Below are 17781 nucleotides of genomic sequence, written 5' to 3' on the forward strand. Positions count from 1 at the left end.
GAGGAGGAAGCCTTTTGGAGAGACATGAAACCGGCGTGCTCACACGTGCGCTTTATTTACCAGCACAAGTGTGCATCAGTCAGAGCCTGAGCAATTCGCTGTCCCGCAGCCTTTCCGCTCCCTCCCTCCGTCCGCGACCATAGCCCAGTCCCGAGTGACTGTCCGGGGACACAGCTCTCCCGCCGGGACAGTGCCCGCGCGGGAGAGGGCGGCGGGCGCGGGCCGAGCGGCAGCGCGTCCCCGCGTCCCGGTCCCTCGCCCCGCCGCGCAGCGAGGATGCTCCCGGAGGGCGGAGGTGGTGCCGGCGCTGGGCGTGGGGCGGTAGCGCCGCGGAGAGGGAGCTAATGCGAGAGGGTGGGGAGAGCCCCTGGGATCTCCGTCTCAGCGCTGCCGCCCGCCTCTCCCGGCGCAGCCCCGCTCCTCCGCCCGCCCCTCGCCGCCGCCCGCCGGGAGCGGCTCCAGCGGCGCCGGGACCAGGCCGGGGTCGCGGCGCCGAAAGTTTCGCGGTGCCCGGCCGCGCCATGGGCTTCGACCCGTCGCGGTTCGCGGGGCCGGTGGCGGCGGAGCTGCAGTGCGGGCTGTGCGGGCGGGTGCTGGAGGAGCCGCTGTCCACTCCGTGCGGACACGTCTTCTGCGCCGGCTGCCTGCTGCCCTGGGCGGCGCGGCGCCGCCGCTGCCCGCTGCGCTGCCGGCCGCTGGCGGCCGCCGAGCTGCGCCCCGTCCTGCCCCTCCGCAGCCTCGTCCAGAAGCTGGAAGTCAAGTGCGACTACAGCCCGCGGGGCTGCGGCCGCACCGTGCGGCTGCGGGAGCTGCCCGCCCACCTCGCGGCGTGCCGCTACGGGCCGCCCGGCCCCGCCGAGCCGCAGCCCCTGGCCGAGCGCCCCTCCGGCCGCTCGCCGGGCGGCTCGGCGGGGCTGCCGCGGGCGGACGGCGGGCACCGCTGCCTGCGGACGCCGCGGGGCGGCGGCGCCCCGGAGCCAGGTCAGGAGCTGAAGAGGGAGGCCCTGCGCTGGAGCAGGAGGGAGAAGTCGCTGCTGGCGCAGCTGTCGGCGCTGCAGAGCGGGGTGCAGCTGACGGCGCGGCGGTACCAGGCGAAGTTCGGCCAGTACATGAGCCACATCAGCAGCATCGCCCGGGACCTGGCGGGTGGCCAGCCCGGCAAGGTGAGTGCGGCGTCAGGGATCGGCGGGGCAGCGCTCCCGGTCTGCGCCTCTCCAGCTGTGCTCTCCTCCAGCCTGCTTTGCCCGTGCCCGACTTGTGAACCACCGGCCGAGTGACGGGGCGGGCGGTGCCCCCGGGGCCGGCGGTCACCACCACAGCAGTCCGGGACCCAGCCCGATCCCGCTGCCCATCCCCCGGGCGGTGCGAGCCGCCCCTGCCTGTCCCTCGCCTCTTTCGGGGAGACATAGCCGCCGGATCCTATTGCCAAATGAAGAGTTTTATTTTTACTGAATTTTTGTAACACCTCCACTGGGGACACGTTTCTTGCCTGTCCCTCTTCCGGCGCCCTTCGGTAGCCGAAATCCCGTGCTGCGGTGAGCCCAGCAGCGCTTGGCAGAGGCTGCGACCGAGCGCTTGCTCGGCCGGAGAGGATGGGGAACGGGCAGGAGGGGAGATGGCTTCGCTCCTGGGCTGGCAGCTGGCAAACGGGTCCTGGCTCCTCCGATCAGGGTGTCCACATCAGACCGCCCCGCCTCGCAGGGACCCAGCTGCTCTTGGTTCTCATTTTGCTCCAGCTGGTACTGGCGGCAGCTCAGGGGCGTGGACCTGGCTTTTAACTTTTATTTGAGCAGCTGAGAAGTTGTCTTAAAAAACTTGAGTGTAAACTTATTGTAGACTTTGAAAACGATGGCGAAAGAACGGCAAAGCTTTGGGAGAATGGCATGATAGCTACCGCCGTTGATAAGCAGAGGCCGGAGCAGTGCTGCGCTTTCCCCTCAGATCTGGGGGCATTGCCCAGAGACCGACACTCTCCTCAGGCAAAACAAACCATGCGAGAGTTGCGGTGAGCTGGCTTCACCTGCTGTGATGGAACTGGTTGTTTTTTAATTCCTGCCTGGAAGCTCAGTGTGTAGGCTCAGGCATTGCTGATTGCAGCCGTGGTGAGAAGTGTTTTAATGCAAAGAATTTTTCTTTCTACCTAAATCTACCTGGGCCCTCGGGAAGCAAAATCCCAGGTGGAGAAGGTCTGAGCAGTGAAACTCACACGCAAAGAAGCAATGTAGTGTGCTGGGCATCTGCCTGCTGCATGGAAAATGGGGAAGGGGACGTTGTTCACAGGACACCAGAATGCCTCAGAATACAGGTCTCGCAGGTCTTCGTGGCATTGAGTAACTCTGTTTGAAAACTTGAGTATTGTTTTTTCTACGTTTCCTCTAGTTAGCTAGTCTGTGAGGTTTAGGTTGCTGGACCTGAGAGGTTGCTCATACACTTGCTTCATCTCTTGGCAGATGAGCTAAGGTCATGTGGAGTGGGACAGCAGTGACTGCTAGGGTGGGGTGTGCGAGGAAAGCGGTGGCTGAAGCGGGGAGGAGAGGTGTCGGGAGTGTCGGTAGGGAGCTGGCCGAGGTGCGGGACGGGCGGGAGCGTCGCTCCGCCCGGGGCTCCCGCCGCGCCCCAGCGCCGCCGGCAGGTGCCGCTGTGGGCGCTGCCGCCCGGGCATCTCCGCCGCGCAGAGCCGTTTGCGTAGAATGCACGAAATACACCTAATTAAACTCAAATACACGTAATTAAACTCAAATCTATCGTTCCGGCATGAAACACGTCACTGGCACAGTTAATAAAATGTGGGTTTCAGCGTAAAATAAGGTAACTTGCTGTGCTAAGGCATCCAATTTTTAATTTTTAAAAAACTTTAATTATTCACCTTGTCCACTGAAGGAAAATATTTTTTCTTTCCTCATTTTTAACTTTTACTCCGTTTATGCTTCTCAGTGCCTTATTTATACTTTAAGCCTTTTTTTCAGAATACAACTCCTATTTTTAAATTTTGGAGTCTTTCTTTTTGGAGAGAAAAAAATGGGGATAAAGAGCTGTTTTTCAGCTTCTCTGTGTTCTCTGAAAGTTGCTTTAAAATGTGTACTGGTAGGACTTTGGGGTCTAAAAATTTCAATGTTGTGTATTTCAGTCTGAATGTTTAATGTTTAAAATGCTAACACTTATAGGGATTTTATGTTTACAGAGACTTCCAGGCATTTGGAGCTCTGACTTTTTTCAGTGGTGCCAAGCATTCCTCACACCCCAAATCTGTCCTTTTTTTCTGTTCAGCTGAAGATAACTGGAGATAATCAGGTGTTACCTGCTAACTTTTCAGTGAATCATGACTTTTCCTTTGTTTTTTTTTTCCAGTGCCAAGTCTTTTCAGCCTAGTTTTCCATCAAGCCTTATCTTATATATTCTCCAGCTAAAAATCTTGTGTGCAATAATGTTTTCATTTAATAACTTCTTGTTGAGACTGTGTTCTTTAACAATGTTTAATCTCTTGCTTCTTAGGGAGGAGTACGCAAGCCATTAATGATTATGCTACACCGAGAAAATGACACTTTGGGATTCAATATTATAGGAGGACGACCCAATCAGGTAATGCAGAAAGTAACTGTAGGTGATTTTGTCCCCATCTACTTTTACTGTACACGCTGTTTATTAAGAGTAATTTTTGGTGACAGTAGGTATGGAATCTGTTCTTCAGATAGAAGAACTGTTTTTTATCAGGTATATCTGGAGTCATTGTTTGGAAGATGTTATCTCATGAGAATTGTATTATTCTCATTTTTTTGGAAGGGTGTTCATAGTGGCTTTGCTTTAAAACTTTAGGCTGGTTTACACTCAGTTCCCAAGTGAATAATATGTATTCATGCAAACTTCAATGGAAATATCTGGGACTACTTGTAAAAGTCATTGTTGCAGGATTAAGCCTTTGGAATTTTTGTGAAAAAAGCTTGTCTTTTTTTTTTTTTTTTTCATTTACAGGAGAGAAGAAAATTTGCTTCTGTAGCTCAGGTAGTTTAAGCACATGTCCTGTTCTCACATGTCTGCTTTCAGTTTTTCTTTATGAACTGAAATGGTTTTCACCAATGCTATATCTTAATCTCATCATTTTAGGTTTAGAAATTCATTGCAAACCATAGAATATGCATAAGGATCACTAGCCCCCACTTAGAATATACACATGAATATGCTTGGTTTTTTTTGGGTTTTTTTTTTTTTTTTACTTCATCTTTCCAAAAGCATTAATCTGGACTGTCATTGCATATGAAGGGTAAAGAAACCTGTTAAACTGGAAAATTAATAGTTGATTAAAAAGGATTGGTAATAATTATGCACTGATCAGGTTCTTGTTAAGGGGAGAATTGTAGCCTTCTAGTATTGTTGAGGAGGGAGTAGGACCCTGTATATTAGTTTGGCAATCTTCTGCTCTAAAGCTATATTTAGTGGTGCCAAAGAGTCTGTTCCCATCAGTCCACTGTCTGTGCTGCAGTTACTGCTCCCTGTGGGTAAATATGAAGACCAGCAGTTATCAGAGGTTGGGGCTGTAAATCCAAAGCAAGAATTTCTTAGATTTTTCTAGTGGAAGGATGAGACAATAGATGGCTACAAGTTAAAGCACACATGCCGTGATTATGTTCATATTTGAGTACAGCAGTAACAAAATTCAGTCAATCTTTAGTTTGGATTGCATTGTGATGTCTCTTATTTACATCTGTGGGAGAACTGCAGGGGAAAGGGAGCATGTGCTCAGTTTTCTTGGGGTGACAACTGAGCTTCTTTAAAGGGCTTAGATGCTGAAGTGCATACTGCAACAGTGATATGTATCACAAACTGTCACACTTTCTGACTTAATATTTTGTAATTTTAAGGAGTGAATGATAAATATATGATGGTCTATAGCACTGTGTGTTGAGAAAACTGCTGAATGGAGAAAAGGAAATTAATTTCTATGAACACTCATATTTGGAGACAAATTGGTGAGGTTGTGAGGCAGGGATGAGTCACAGGTGGCTTTGAGTCTTGGAAGTTCAATTTGGAAATTCCTTTGCGTTTTGTTCTTATTTTGACAAATGTGACTACCACAGGCTTTTGATTGGCATTTCCCAGGTGTTAGTGTGAGACTCGGTGTATCTGGAGCTGAGGAGGGAACAGGAAAAAATGCTTGCGTTGACTCAATTAGTGAAAATACAGAGTTCTGCTGGAAAGCTTAAATAGTGGAACAGGAATTGTTAAAAAGACAAAAAAAGAGTTCATGAAGGTGCTCTGTACATTCAGACTTTCCAGGAAAAAAGTGCCCTTGGTTGAAACATTGGCTCTTGCAGCAGAAGAGCAGAACAGTGATGTCTCTATATTAGTCATGTGCTTGGGGATGTGTTCTTCATCACGTTATTTGTGTTTTATAAGTGCAATGCAGCTTTTTTCCTTTGGAAAGCAGGTGACTCTTGGTGACTTGGGTAATGCACATAGATACTTTCTGTTGGCCGTGTTTATTTTCAGTCCATAATAGGCATCCCCACTATTTACCGTCTACCTGAAGGAAGGAGGCAAGGAAAGGAACAACTCATCACAGGATCATCTTTTATTTTGTCAGAATGGAACTTGCTTCTCATGAGCGTGTTTCTAAGAGGTGATTCATTACTCTGAGGGAGTGAGGCTGCTTTGAAGGGCCCCAGCTCTGTCTGGCTGGGAGGACTCTTTCCCCTGAGAACACCACATCAAAGCCAGGCTGGAGGGAGGCGTGCTGCAGGCACAGTTGCTGCACAGCCCCTGGGCTGTGTGACAGTGCTGCAGCTCAGTGTGCCTTGTGCTGTGCTTTCCTTCAGGAGTGGTGGGTACCAGCACACGCAACTGATGGGGACCACAAGACAGACTGAAATACCCTTTTTTTAAACAGGTCATACATTGCTATTGGAAAAGCCAATGAAATTGCTGATGGAAAGAAATACAGTTTTATGTGGGTGAAGATGCTATAATCAAGCTTTTTGTTTTCTCAGGTTAAAACCAAACCCCATCCCTCTTGTATTTTCACTAATGGCCATTGTGCTTCTTTTATCAGAGTTTCATTTCTCACTGCTTAGATGGGAAGTCAGTAGAAATCTATTTGTTCATAATTTCAAAATATTGCTAGAACTGTTACTGTGTTTCCCTTTTGCTTCTTTCCTGACATGTATGAGTCTCTGTGAAAAAGGGAAAAAAAAGGAAAACATAATCTGACTTATATTTTGCTGAACAAATATTTATTGACCTTAAATCTACCTGGGTCAAGTCTCCGTAGGAATGTTGCCACATTGTGTAAGGCATGTTTTACATATGTCTTCACAGTTTTCTTAATAGAAAAAGTTACAAAGCATTTTCCCCATGGATGTATAGGACCTAGACTAGAAACCTGTGCACATATGAACTGTGCTGTTGGTCAGGGAGTCACCAGTCACAGAAAGAAAATAAGCATATATAAACTGAAATCCAAAGCATAAATCAGCTGGAAAAAGATTCCTTCAGTTATTGTCAGCTAGGTTATTATTTGTATAAACACTTAAAACCCTGTAAGTAGGCAGTGTCTGTTTGACATTAGTTCTTTATTAATAATTATTTAGAACTACTTTTAATTATCATGTGATGAAATCAAGTAATTCCAGCATGTACAACAACATCATATTGTTGCAGCTGAGGGGATAACTTGTCTGTTTCCAATTTGACCTTATGTGAGTTGTACTTAGCATTGCATAGGGATCAGCTGGAGATGGATTCTCTTTTTGTCCAGAGCTCGTCTGTATGGATTTCATAGTTGAGCAGGTTCTCAATCTCCCATGTGAATAGGATTTATGAGGTTAACCAGTTCCAACCAAATTCTCTCACTGTTATGTGCCAGCTAACTAATGTCACTTTGTTCCTTGGAGCTTTATTTTCAAATGCAGTAAGGCAGTTTGCAAGCAGCAGTACTGCAGGAGCCCTTTTCCTTCGGAGATAAACCCTCGTGCGTCCATTTTTATCAGTGTCTTCCACTGTGCATTTATGTGCTAGTCACTGGCTGCTGTGAAGTCTGAGGTTTGCTCCAAGTATTTTAGCTGGGATCGGATTACTGTTGCACACTGTGTCTCATTTAGACTAAAATAACCGGAAGTAAATGGATAATCTTATAAAAATTGCTGGAATAGTTCATTAATTCTGTCCTTTTGATTAATAACTACTTTGTGTTAAGCAAGTTTAAAAAAAAAATCTCAAGGAGCTTAATTCTTAGCTAGAAAAATGAGCTGCATATTTCAGGTGGATTTACGTTTTTCATTGCTGCTGATTGTAGTACTGTCTCAAATTTTGTACTAATTGTGGCCCTTTTTGCAATTCCCATGTTGCCTGGTACAGAACAATCAGGAGGAATCTGCTGAGGGAATTTATGTGTCAAAGGTTTTGGAAAATGGACCTGCAGACAAAGCAGAAGGCCTGCAAATTCATGACAAGATTATTGAGGTAAGAAAGAACCCACACCAATGGATTATTCTGTCATATTATGAGATTATTAAAGGATTTGTTGGTTTTCACCCTAAGTAGGTTGTAATTTTCCTCCTTTGCTATGTCTGAACATGATTCTTGTACACTGAACTGCTTGAACATTTCTTAGAATTAGAGACAAGATGGATTTTTCCAACAAGTAATAAATCTACTTGTATTGGGATTAATCTGATCTAGGTGAAGTAAAGGTGTCAACACTTAAATAGCAAGCAGTAGAAGCATTTTTTGTTTCTTTTCATTAACTTGGGAAAGAAGACAAATGACTGAAAATTCACAGGTTTAGTGAAACTGATTTTATCCTGTGTAGTGACTATTACTTTCATGACTCTGGGACAAGGCAGAGAAGATGGCTTGGTAAGCACTGCTGTGAAACTTCTTAAGCAATTAGAGGAAGTACTTCCTGCTGTATGATCAGAACGAGATCATCTGTTGTTCTCACCTGGATCACTACAGCACTTTCATGGCCATGTAATATGTTAGCATAGAATTTTCAGTTTGCTCCTGCATTGTATGCTGTTTTTCTCATAAAATAACTATAAATAATAAAATAAATCAGTAAGTCAGTTGGAAGAATAGGTTGATGTCTAGACCGAATGTGTACCTGTAATTAGCCCTGTCAAGAAATCTCAGAGAAACAGTTTCCAGCTGAAATAGGCTCCTTAGGGTGCTGCCAAGACAGCGTTTCCCATCACAGCTCTGACACAACTCGCAGTGACAGCGCGTACTGCTAGCTGCTGGGTCTGTTTAGGCCATGTCACTCCAGCTTTGCAAGTTTAGAGGAGGCTTAGAAGCATGGTGTGAACTTGCCAGTGGGATGGGTGTTTGAACAAAGACACATTAAATAAGTGGATTGGAAGACAAATGCAGAATTCTGCTGCCGGTTTCTTATGTTATATCCCTGCTAAGGACTAAAAGCATAAGCTAAGAATGTTTGTATGCTGGCATTGCTATTAATGTTGGGAGCCTAGAGCAGTGTGTGAAATCAAATGAATATATTTTCTTGGAAGAATAAAGCTGTCAGATAAATGCCTCTCTAGGAGACACCAGGTGGGCTGAGCAGAACTGAACTTGCAAGATACGTCTTATTTCCCTAAGGTATACAAAAACTTTCAGATCCGTTTTTTTTTTTGGTTTTGTTTTGGAACAGCAGCCTTATGCTATAAAGATCTATTTTCTTCTGGCATTACTATTTCACTTACCACGTTGTGTTTTGGGGTTTTTTTGCAGACTGACCAGCTATGTAATTTCATGCATTTGCTCAACACTTCTTGCTTTAATTTTATGTGCTCTTATAGTGCCTTGTTCTTTTAAAACAAAACAAAGTGGTTTCGGAAGAAGGAAGAATAAAGTCACAAACCAGCATTTATTATATGTGAGCTCATATCTCAAAATGTCACCATAACTGATGCTTGATTTTTACTTGTTGAAAAATTCTGGCTGCATAAAATCATACTGAAACAGATTTCAGTTCTATGTGACATTATAGATCCAATCTAGCATAAGTATTCATACAGCTCTGAATGGAGCACCATATTAATATGCAACAGATTTGTATATAACTTTTGTATTCAGTCAAGCATTTTAAAATATTTTGGATTAGGCCAAAATTTCTACTATATGTTTCAGTTTTTCAGAATTTATTAGACCAAAATAAAAAGAAGAGGAGAAAATAAATAATTATTCCTTCATGCTAGATAGAGGAAACAGCTGGAGTCAGAACATTGAATTTTTCCTTTCCCATGCATAGCTATCAATGTCTTCTTGCAGTGGGATGCCCTGCCATCTCTGATGTGGTTTGTTGTGAGACATCATTCTGAAAACTTTTGCTGTGAGGAAATAATCAGGGTAGTGGAACTATTTCAAAAATGTTGGCAGGTGTATGGGATATGAGGTTTGGTGAGAAGCTGATAGGAAGTGGGACTTCTTATTGTTTCTTTTCACTTTTTTGGTGATCTGATCTAATGGGTGATATTTTATGGGGCCATTCTTCAATAATCAAGAGCAGAAGGAACTGATGTTATTTGAAGACCCTTTAATAGCTTAAGTCATTTGTTTGGCAATGGGATGCCCGGGGTGTTTCTAGCAATGTATATCTAATGGGATAATGGACAGAACTATCCCATTAAATCAGAAAATCTGTACTCAAGGCATATTGCTAAATAAAGAAGGTAATTTGTTTCAGTGGTTTATCACATGTTTAACAAAAATTAACTGCACATGGTTGATTATGGTGAGTTATGCACATTTCAGATCACCATCTCCTGGGCAAGCTAGTGCAACAAACGGATTTCACAGTCCTGTGGCACTGGCAGATGGAATTGGGAGCCGAGGCTGGTAGATATAAGTAGTGTTGCCTTTTATTTTACATTTATCATTATCTATGCAGCAGCATTGCAAAATAATTAAGGTATTTGGAAGAATGCCAAGAGAAGGAATCAGATTACTTTCTTGAGGTATTTATTCCAAGTGTAAAAGTGACACACAAATGACTTGAGTTGCTGGAAGTTTTTAAGATCAATATGCCCAAGCCATAGATCCTCTGACATTTTCATTTGAAGAAGGTTGGTGTTTATTGGGCTTTACCCTCAGGGGAGCATATTTTGTGCATGAGGACCTGAAAGCTGAAACAGATGCCTGTGTGCTGGCAGGGTGGTGGTGCTTGAGAGTGACAGGGTGACAGCCCCAGATCCCCTGTGTCAAGGGACTGCAGCTCTTCATGGGGGACAGTCATAGGACCCTTGCTGATAATTTTCACTGTTCTGCTGAAGAACAGGTTTCAGGCACAACATTAGCCTCCTTATTAAAGGTTAACACCTCTGTGAAAAAATTACTTGTTTATGCAGTATAAAGCTGACCTGGGACAGTGATGTGCACAAGCAACACTTTGAGATATACATATATATTTCCGGGAATCCTATTATAAGCCCCAAATGATCATTATTTATTCATCAAGAATAAACCCTTATGAGTTACCTCTATGTAACAGGTTCCTTCAGATGTTGCCGTCTTCTGATGCTTTCAGAAGTTTTTATTCAAAAATCTAGCTCCCTAAAATTGACACTGCATCATGTTTTCAAGGACTACAACTGTTCACATTCTGTAAAATGCATCTCATAAAACTAGATGCAGCACTGATATCTGTGACTCCCAACATGAAACCCTTGGATATAAGCAGTGGCATAAAGCCACTGAGCTCTAGCTTTTGGATCTCTGCCTTCTTCCTTTCCACCCTGCCTCTGAATCCTGTCAAGGGGAGACAAGCAGCAAGGAGTGCACAGGGCTGTTTATTAGTCTGTGCTAGTTCAAAGAATTCTGCTTGCTTCTAGTAGAAAATTATATTATTAAAGTATGTTTAGAATGGTTCTCAGTTATACAGCTCAGCATCGTTTTACCTCCCCTTTACTGCATGCTAATCATTCCTACTGAGTAAATTCATTGCTTATCTCTGTTCATGCTTGATTACCTCCTCAAGGCAGCATAAAACAGTTATGACCCTTAGCAATATTACTGATACACAGAAGTGTTTCACCTGCTGCTAATTAATGCTGAAAGCAGCTCTTTCCATATGGAGGAAAACTTGTATCTCAATTTGCAGACAGTTCAGCTTCACATAAATATGGCACCACATTGGTCAGCTCTCCAAGCACAATACTTAATGCCTAGTTACCCAGCTAGTCAGAACTAGTTTGTTGAGTTGTTTTTTTTTGTTGTTTGTGTGACATTAATTTTACAGATATTGGTATGTGGTGTCCTCTGTTTTTAAGCTCAGCTTTAGAATAAAAAACAACCTCATGATTGTTTTTCCCACATAATCTTCCATTCTGTAAGTCACAGTGTCTTGCAGAATACTCTTTAATCACTTCAATGTTGTACAAAAAATACATGACCAGTAGAGAATTTGCAATCCAGATAAAATTTCTGATTTTTTTTTTCTTAAAAAGAACATTTCTTTCATCAATTTGAGGAAAAGGAGCAACTGTTAATTAACATTGCCAAAGTAAGTTTGCCATATAACAAAACAGCAATGAAAAACTTTGTATGCAAATAAAAAGGGCTAGGTTGAAGTCCAAAATATTCATATGTGGAACTGTAAGCACATCATCAGCTGAAAGGCTCAAGTATTTTTCTGTTCCTTGCACATCAAGGAAAAGACTTCTGTCCTTTAACTCTCAAGTGAAATGAGAATATTGGCCCTTCTGCATTTTAGTCAGTTGATTCTCATGAATTAAGCAGGCATGACAGAGAAGAAGGGAAAGGAAACAATTTTTAGTCTGGGATCTTTAAGTCTGAAGAATAAGACAGATGCATTTATAGATCATGACTGTGTATTTTATTCATGTAGCCTGAGCTCCATAAGTGGATGATAAATAAGGCTTCATCCTGTATTCCATGTTTCCCTTTGTTCTTTCCAGTTTTTTGGAGAGTATTTGCACAATGGCTTTGAAGCACATGTCAGCAAAGCCAGTTTCAATAAAGATGAAGTCTTAAGGCTTATCCTGGCAGAAGTAACTTACATCTGCTAAGTGCCTACACAGAGACTTTTTTAACTATTGCCAGACTGCTGACTGTGCTGTGTGTCTGTCTTGTGATGTTTTATCTTCTGCATGTTTCTGTCATTACACTCACTATGTTGCTCAAGAAAAATCTTTGATACTAGTCATGTTTATTTGGCTAAGAATTTCCAGTGTCAGATTATGTCTGTAGAAGTAGTGAGTCTTAAAATGTCTTGCTGGGATCAGAGCCAGAAGATTTGGGATGACTTTGAAACAAAGCTGCATGAGATGTGGCCAGTAAAATTTGTGAGGTAGCTAAGAAAACTTAATAAAACTAATTTTGGTGGTGTAGCTTTCAGTGCATCAAAATATGCCTTAGCTGTATTAATTTCACTTAAATCTGTAACAAATTCATAATATTATGTTGCAGGTAACCAGGTTTGGCACCTGCAATCGTTCGATAACTCCTAATTAGTGTGACAGAACCCTGGCATAATAAATTATTGAAACTGCAGGCTTAGAAGTGTCTGTAGACTCTTTTCACCTCTCCCTCACCTGTTGAGATACAGGTTTTTGGACACCTGTAATCTTTCATCTGTCTAAGTAAATTTTTTAAGTCGGGTGTGACCTGGTCTGCATAACTTCAGTTGAATTGGATCTGCTGCCTTCACTGGCTTTTTTGCTTAACAGAAAGCCTTAGAGTGCTTCTCTAAAAAGCAAGAGATCCTGGTTGTGGTCTCTGCCTGAAAAATATTGAATTTACCCCTCCAAGTAATTGCCCTTGTTACTAAGGCAAAGGCTCTTCTGTGTTAGACCAGCATCCACCCATCCTCCTCAAACAGAGCTTGGTGCCAGCAGGTGTTTAGAGAATTAGTTTATCCAGTAGTAACCTGGTATAAAATAGACACTAGTTCCAGGAAGCTGTATCTGGAATACTGGTCCTGCCCTTTTCCAGGTAAGTGCTTGTGACAATACACAAGAATTTCCCTCTTTCTTCCACAGTCTTGTCTTACATGACACTTTGTTTAATGATACGTGCATTGGTAACTTCATAGTGCCCTGAGTTTGGGAGGGGAGATAGCAAATGCTGTTAACCAGGAAATCCTCTAGCTAGGACACTTTTTAAAATGTGAGAGATGGGGTTCCCTGACTGAATAAATGCCAATACACAGGTTTTCCTCCTCTGTGTTTTAACTCAAGCTGCAGGTGTTACCTGGAAGGTGGTTACTGCTGCTGGTGCCTGCTATCAAAAGGCCATGAGGGCTGGATCCCTTGTAGGTGCAAGAACTTACTGTTCAAGGCACTGTCTGTTCTGAAGTTGACTGTGGTTACCCTAGAATGCCTGAATTTTGTAATTTGTTGCCTCAGTTCACAGATCAGTAATCTACATTTGACTAGACTTGCTGCAGGTCTTTAGAGGTGCCTGCATTCCTCTCTATTCACTGAACTAAAATGCAAATATTGTGTTTAGAGAAACAGGTTATGTTTCTTCCAAAAAGCACTTAAAATTCTAGAAATTCACTGTCTGTGTTTTAAAAAGAAAAATGAGACTTATTTTTCTGTGACCTAAAATATCTTGGGGTTTTTTTGGTGAAGTATATTAGTCTTACTAAGATTTCACAAAATGCTTTCTGTCCTAAAAAAACAGGAAGAAATAAAACAAAATTTTATTTAAGTGGTGAAATTTTTGTAATAGAGTAAATAGTGAATGACAAGATTTTATGAACAGAAATTCACTATTTGATCTCTTAGTTGACTGAATGAAGTCTTACATCCATAAACAGGCAAAATATTTTTTTATACTTTTTTGACACTTGTGTAGCATCATGAAAAAATTCTAAAATGCCTTGTTTTATAAGAGTGGGTCTTTTAATCTGACATATAAACTGAGAACTTTCTGTGGATGCAACTTTAGAGTGGCCCAAGCCTGTAGGAGGGTTTTCCATCTGTATTTGCTTGGTCTTGTACTCACAGAGAAACCAGGCACAGGTGCAAGTATAATGCTGTGTTGTTTTTGTGATAATATGTATGCTCACAGTGCTTTTATCTAAATAATGATGGAAATGCCAAACGTAGTTGGAATATGACCACCAGATGAACTCTCCAACTAGTTTATTTGCAGAATTGGTGCATTTGACAGATAAGGCAGTGTTGTCCTTTTCAGTAAATCTCTTCAGATTGTGAGTCATGGGTCTTGGTCAGCAAGGTGCTCCCAGTAAGCAAAGAAAAACTGTGCTGTGGTACTGGAATGGCATGAGGCAGATGGGGCAGAAGTAACAGTGTGAGAGTATTTCTGAAATGTGATCCAGCATGAAAGAAGTCAAGAGAGTATGTGAAGTGGAAGTGGTAAAAATCATCTTCTACCCTGTTTTTTTATGCTGCTTCTACCATGCTGGGTGTTTGTTTAGGCAACTTAGGTTAAGCATGATGAAAGAGGTTTCAGGATCTAACATGCACATGAATGTGCATTATCACTGCTCTCCCATCAGATATTTCTATTTTGTTCTGGCTGTGGGGGATCTCTACAACAGATGGATCACTGTAGGACCAGAAGAGAGAGAGTGAAGTAGAATGTGCAAGAGAAAAGAAAAACAGGAAACCGTACAATTAAAGAGTACAAAGCACCAACCTCAGGTTTGCACAGAAGTACTTTCTAGTGCTTGCTCATAAATAGGAAGTGTGGAAGAAATGGAAGGCATGTAGGAATAGGGGCCACTGAATTGTCAGATTAGATCATCTACACACACTGTCATGAACTCTGATAGGTAAATGAGGGGGAACAGTACTGAAGCAGAACTATGAAAACTGTACTGGGTCTGCAGAGTTAGGCAGTTGCTAAAGTGGCAACTCAGAAGTGCTGTTAGGAAGGATTTTTGGTTAACTTATGAAAGAGTTGACTAATGTAAGAGCCTGCAAGATCCCATAAATGGTGTTGCTACCATGGGCCGCAGATCCCTCAGCATCCTGTGAAGGCCTGGTCACACCCATCTCCTTCTGAAAGTGTCTGATCTCACCCCTAAGGTATCATGTGTCAGAAATTTGACAAGTTGAAGCTTAGCATCTTCCTAGATGCCCTGTTTGAGCTTGACCTTGCTGCATGTCATCTTTCTCTTCCTTTCCATGAGTATTTCTGGGGCGTTTTTAAAGCTTTAAGGTAAACCTTACAAAACAGCAAGACTTAAGCATCCTTCCATCTTGCCCAGATGCCAGAGCAATGCAGTTTTATGTGTAGCTGAGGTAATAGGTTTAGAGGAAATTTTTGTTCATGTGAGGTGTTCATTAAACACTTTCAGGAATGCATTAAACAACTTGTCTAACAGCTGTCAAATGCTGTTGATTTCATCCCCTTGCCAGGAAGAGAAGGGCATATGTAGGGGAGTGTTTTGTTTAGGACTTTTCCAAATAATTGCATACACTTATATTTACATGTCAGTGTCTATTTATGTTAGAGAAGACAAGATCATAGAAATGTATCTTTATTGATGGAGGTGCAAGGTTTTGTGTGAAAACCCTTCTCTTGGATCTTTGCTCTGGGAATGATCTTGGCCAGCCCTGAAAAAAATGCTTTCTCATCAATTTATAAGCCAAATCTCCATGACAAATGGGCTGTAGGTTGTGTACCATTGCCTTGGTCTTGGTCTTGGTCCAGGTCTGTCGTAGAGATATGGGGAACTTGGTGGTTGCTGTGGAGCTAGGTACCCTAACCTGGTGAATTATGGAAAGCTGAGAGTAGGAAAGGCATTCTCCAATGACTTTCCTTAGCCTTGTCAATTACATAGAGAGCAGAAAAGGTCAGAAGCTTCAGAGAGGAGTTTAGGACGTATCAGGAAGATCTAACCCTTTGAGGCTCATATGATCAATGGACATAATTGATGGCAAGCCCAGCTATGGAAAGCTCTGAAAAGTCTGAGACCATGCTGAGTTTGCTGCTTAGAGCTGAAGAATGTGCAAGGAAGCCATGTCTCTCACAGCACATGCTGCTGGCACCCCAGAAGCCCTTGGCATTTTCAGAAAGTGAAAAGAGCCTTCTTCTGCCTTTCATGAAGGTTGCTCTTTATTGTGGTTGGGACAACATCACAGTTAGAGGAGTTGACATCTTACATGTGTTGTGCGCATGCAGAATATTCTTAAATTACTGAACTGATTGTTGCAATCCCAAGGCTATGTGCTTCAAGGGCTTTGATCTCTTCTTTTTCTTAATCAGCTAGTTATATTTTTAAGGAACTTGGTAATCACTGTTGTCTATAATTGGAGGTTGAACGAAAAAAGCCTTTACTTTCTGCCAGTGCTGAAATGCACTAAATGAAGTAATTATACAAGGCTTCACGTAAAAAAATAATAATCCCGTTTTTAAGAAGCTGTGAAATACAGCAGTGTGTTGAATGGGAGAATGCTCCTCCTTAGAACTTTTGAATAGGAGTAGTAAGAAGCATGTACAGCACTGTGCTTTCCAAATGCTTTGAAAATAGAAGTGATAATGTTAAAAATATATATATCTTCAGTAACTTCTCTCCAAAACAAAAAATTCTGCAGCATTTAATGCCATACTGTTATGGAAAAACTAATTTTCAAATTGGCAAGAGCAGATGTGGTCACTTCAAACCACCAACAAAGACTATACTTAGTAAAATCAAATATACTAAGCAAAATACATTTGTTACCAATACACAGATGTTTTGGTAAATATGTGTCTTATTTGGAATTGCAAATGTAATGTAATTTTACAACTTTGTATGTAGACCCAACTTGATTGAATCACAGCTGCTGCAGGAAAGGAGTGCAGAATGACTCAACGCCGTTTCTTAATTCAAATTATTTTGGAAGACATTTTCTTAATGAAATATTGTTGACAAAATAAGTCAAAATATGTTTTTACATATTTTTTTCTTTGAGGAAAATATTTGTCTTTCAAGTAGCAAGACTCGGAAATAGAGAGGGAATGGGAGAAATTACAGGAAAAAAATTCAGAATTGTTGGCATCCTGCTGAGTTTTTAAGTATGGAAACCTTATTTGAAGGCCACTGTAGTCCAAACACCTGTTAAATGGTTTAACAACTTTAAAATTGGATGACTTCTGATTCTCTGTGTCTAGAAGAGGTCACCAAATGTGGGAGAAGTTCTGAAATGCGTTGATAAAGAATATGAGGGTTTTTTTTCCCTTTTTATGTATTTCCCTCCCTATTTGGAGCATCCAATGTTTGAGAGACCGAGAGGCTCAGAGCTTGCTCATCTGTTTCCAAGTACAGTCTCTCAGTCTTGCATTTGTTTCTTTAACCACGCCGATCAAGAGGGTAAATATCTGAAGTCCTTCCAGCAGCTTGTGGGAAGAAGGCATGCTATTTTAAATGGAAGGGATTTGCTGTCTTGAGTGAATTAAAACATCTGGATCCCTACACTTCTGTGTTACAGTCTGATTGATTTAGGCTAGTCTTTGGCACATGGCAAACATGGAGCCATATGGTCTTCGTGCTGTCAGCAAGATTTTTGAGTACATAAGTCTGCCTGGCCCCCAGCTTTCTCTGGTAGCTGCTACTGTGACCTAAAAGATAAATGTTCCAGGAGCTTTCAGGCTGTTGTGCCCTTCTTGAGCAGATTAGTTGCATTTTTTTGAGGGGTACAGTGTCCAGCATTTGGACTAGGAAGCTGAATCCTTCACTTCCCCTGCAGTGCTCAGAATCCTGATCCAAATCAGATGCCTTGTGCTTGTGCCAGATGTGTAGCAGCACTTTCTACCTTACACTTTAACTCTGTAATTTACACTTCCAACTTGCACTTACATTGCATGTTGTTTTTT

At 42.5% G+C, this 17781-nt stretch overlaps 1 protein-coding gene across 4 annotated transcripts in view; it reads left to right on the top strand.

Annotated features, from left to right (window-relative positions):
- Window positions 1-329: 329 nt before the first annotated feature.
- Window positions 330-17781, top strand: part of PDZRN4 (PDZ domain containing ring finger 4) — a 234099-nt gene continuing 216647 nt past the window's right edge. Inside the window, exons 1-3 of one of the 4 annotated variants that reach the window (XM_068190017.1) lie at window positions 330-1163; window positions 3493-3579; window positions 7348-7452. In XM_068190017.1, the coding sequence (XP_068046118.1) occupies window positions 345-1163; window positions 3493-3579; window positions 7348-7452 (1011 nt within the window). In that variant the 5' untranslated portion in view covers window positions 330-344. Of the gene's footprint in view, window positions 1164-1697; window positions 2103-2716; window positions 2809-3492; window positions 3580-7347; window positions 7453-17781 lie in introns of those variants that run through there. The other 3 variants (XM_068190018.1, XM_068190019.1, XM_068190020.1) reach the window with 3 other exon arrangements.

Source organism: Anomalospiza imberbis, chromosome 5 (genome assembly GCF_031753505.1).
Source record: "Anomalospiza imberbis isolate Cuckoo-Finch-1a 21T00152 chromosome 5, ASM3175350v1, whole genome shotgun sequence".
NCBI classification, from domain to species: domain Eukaryota; kingdom Metazoa; phylum Chordata; class Aves; order Passeriformes; family Viduidae; genus Anomalospiza; species Anomalospiza imberbis.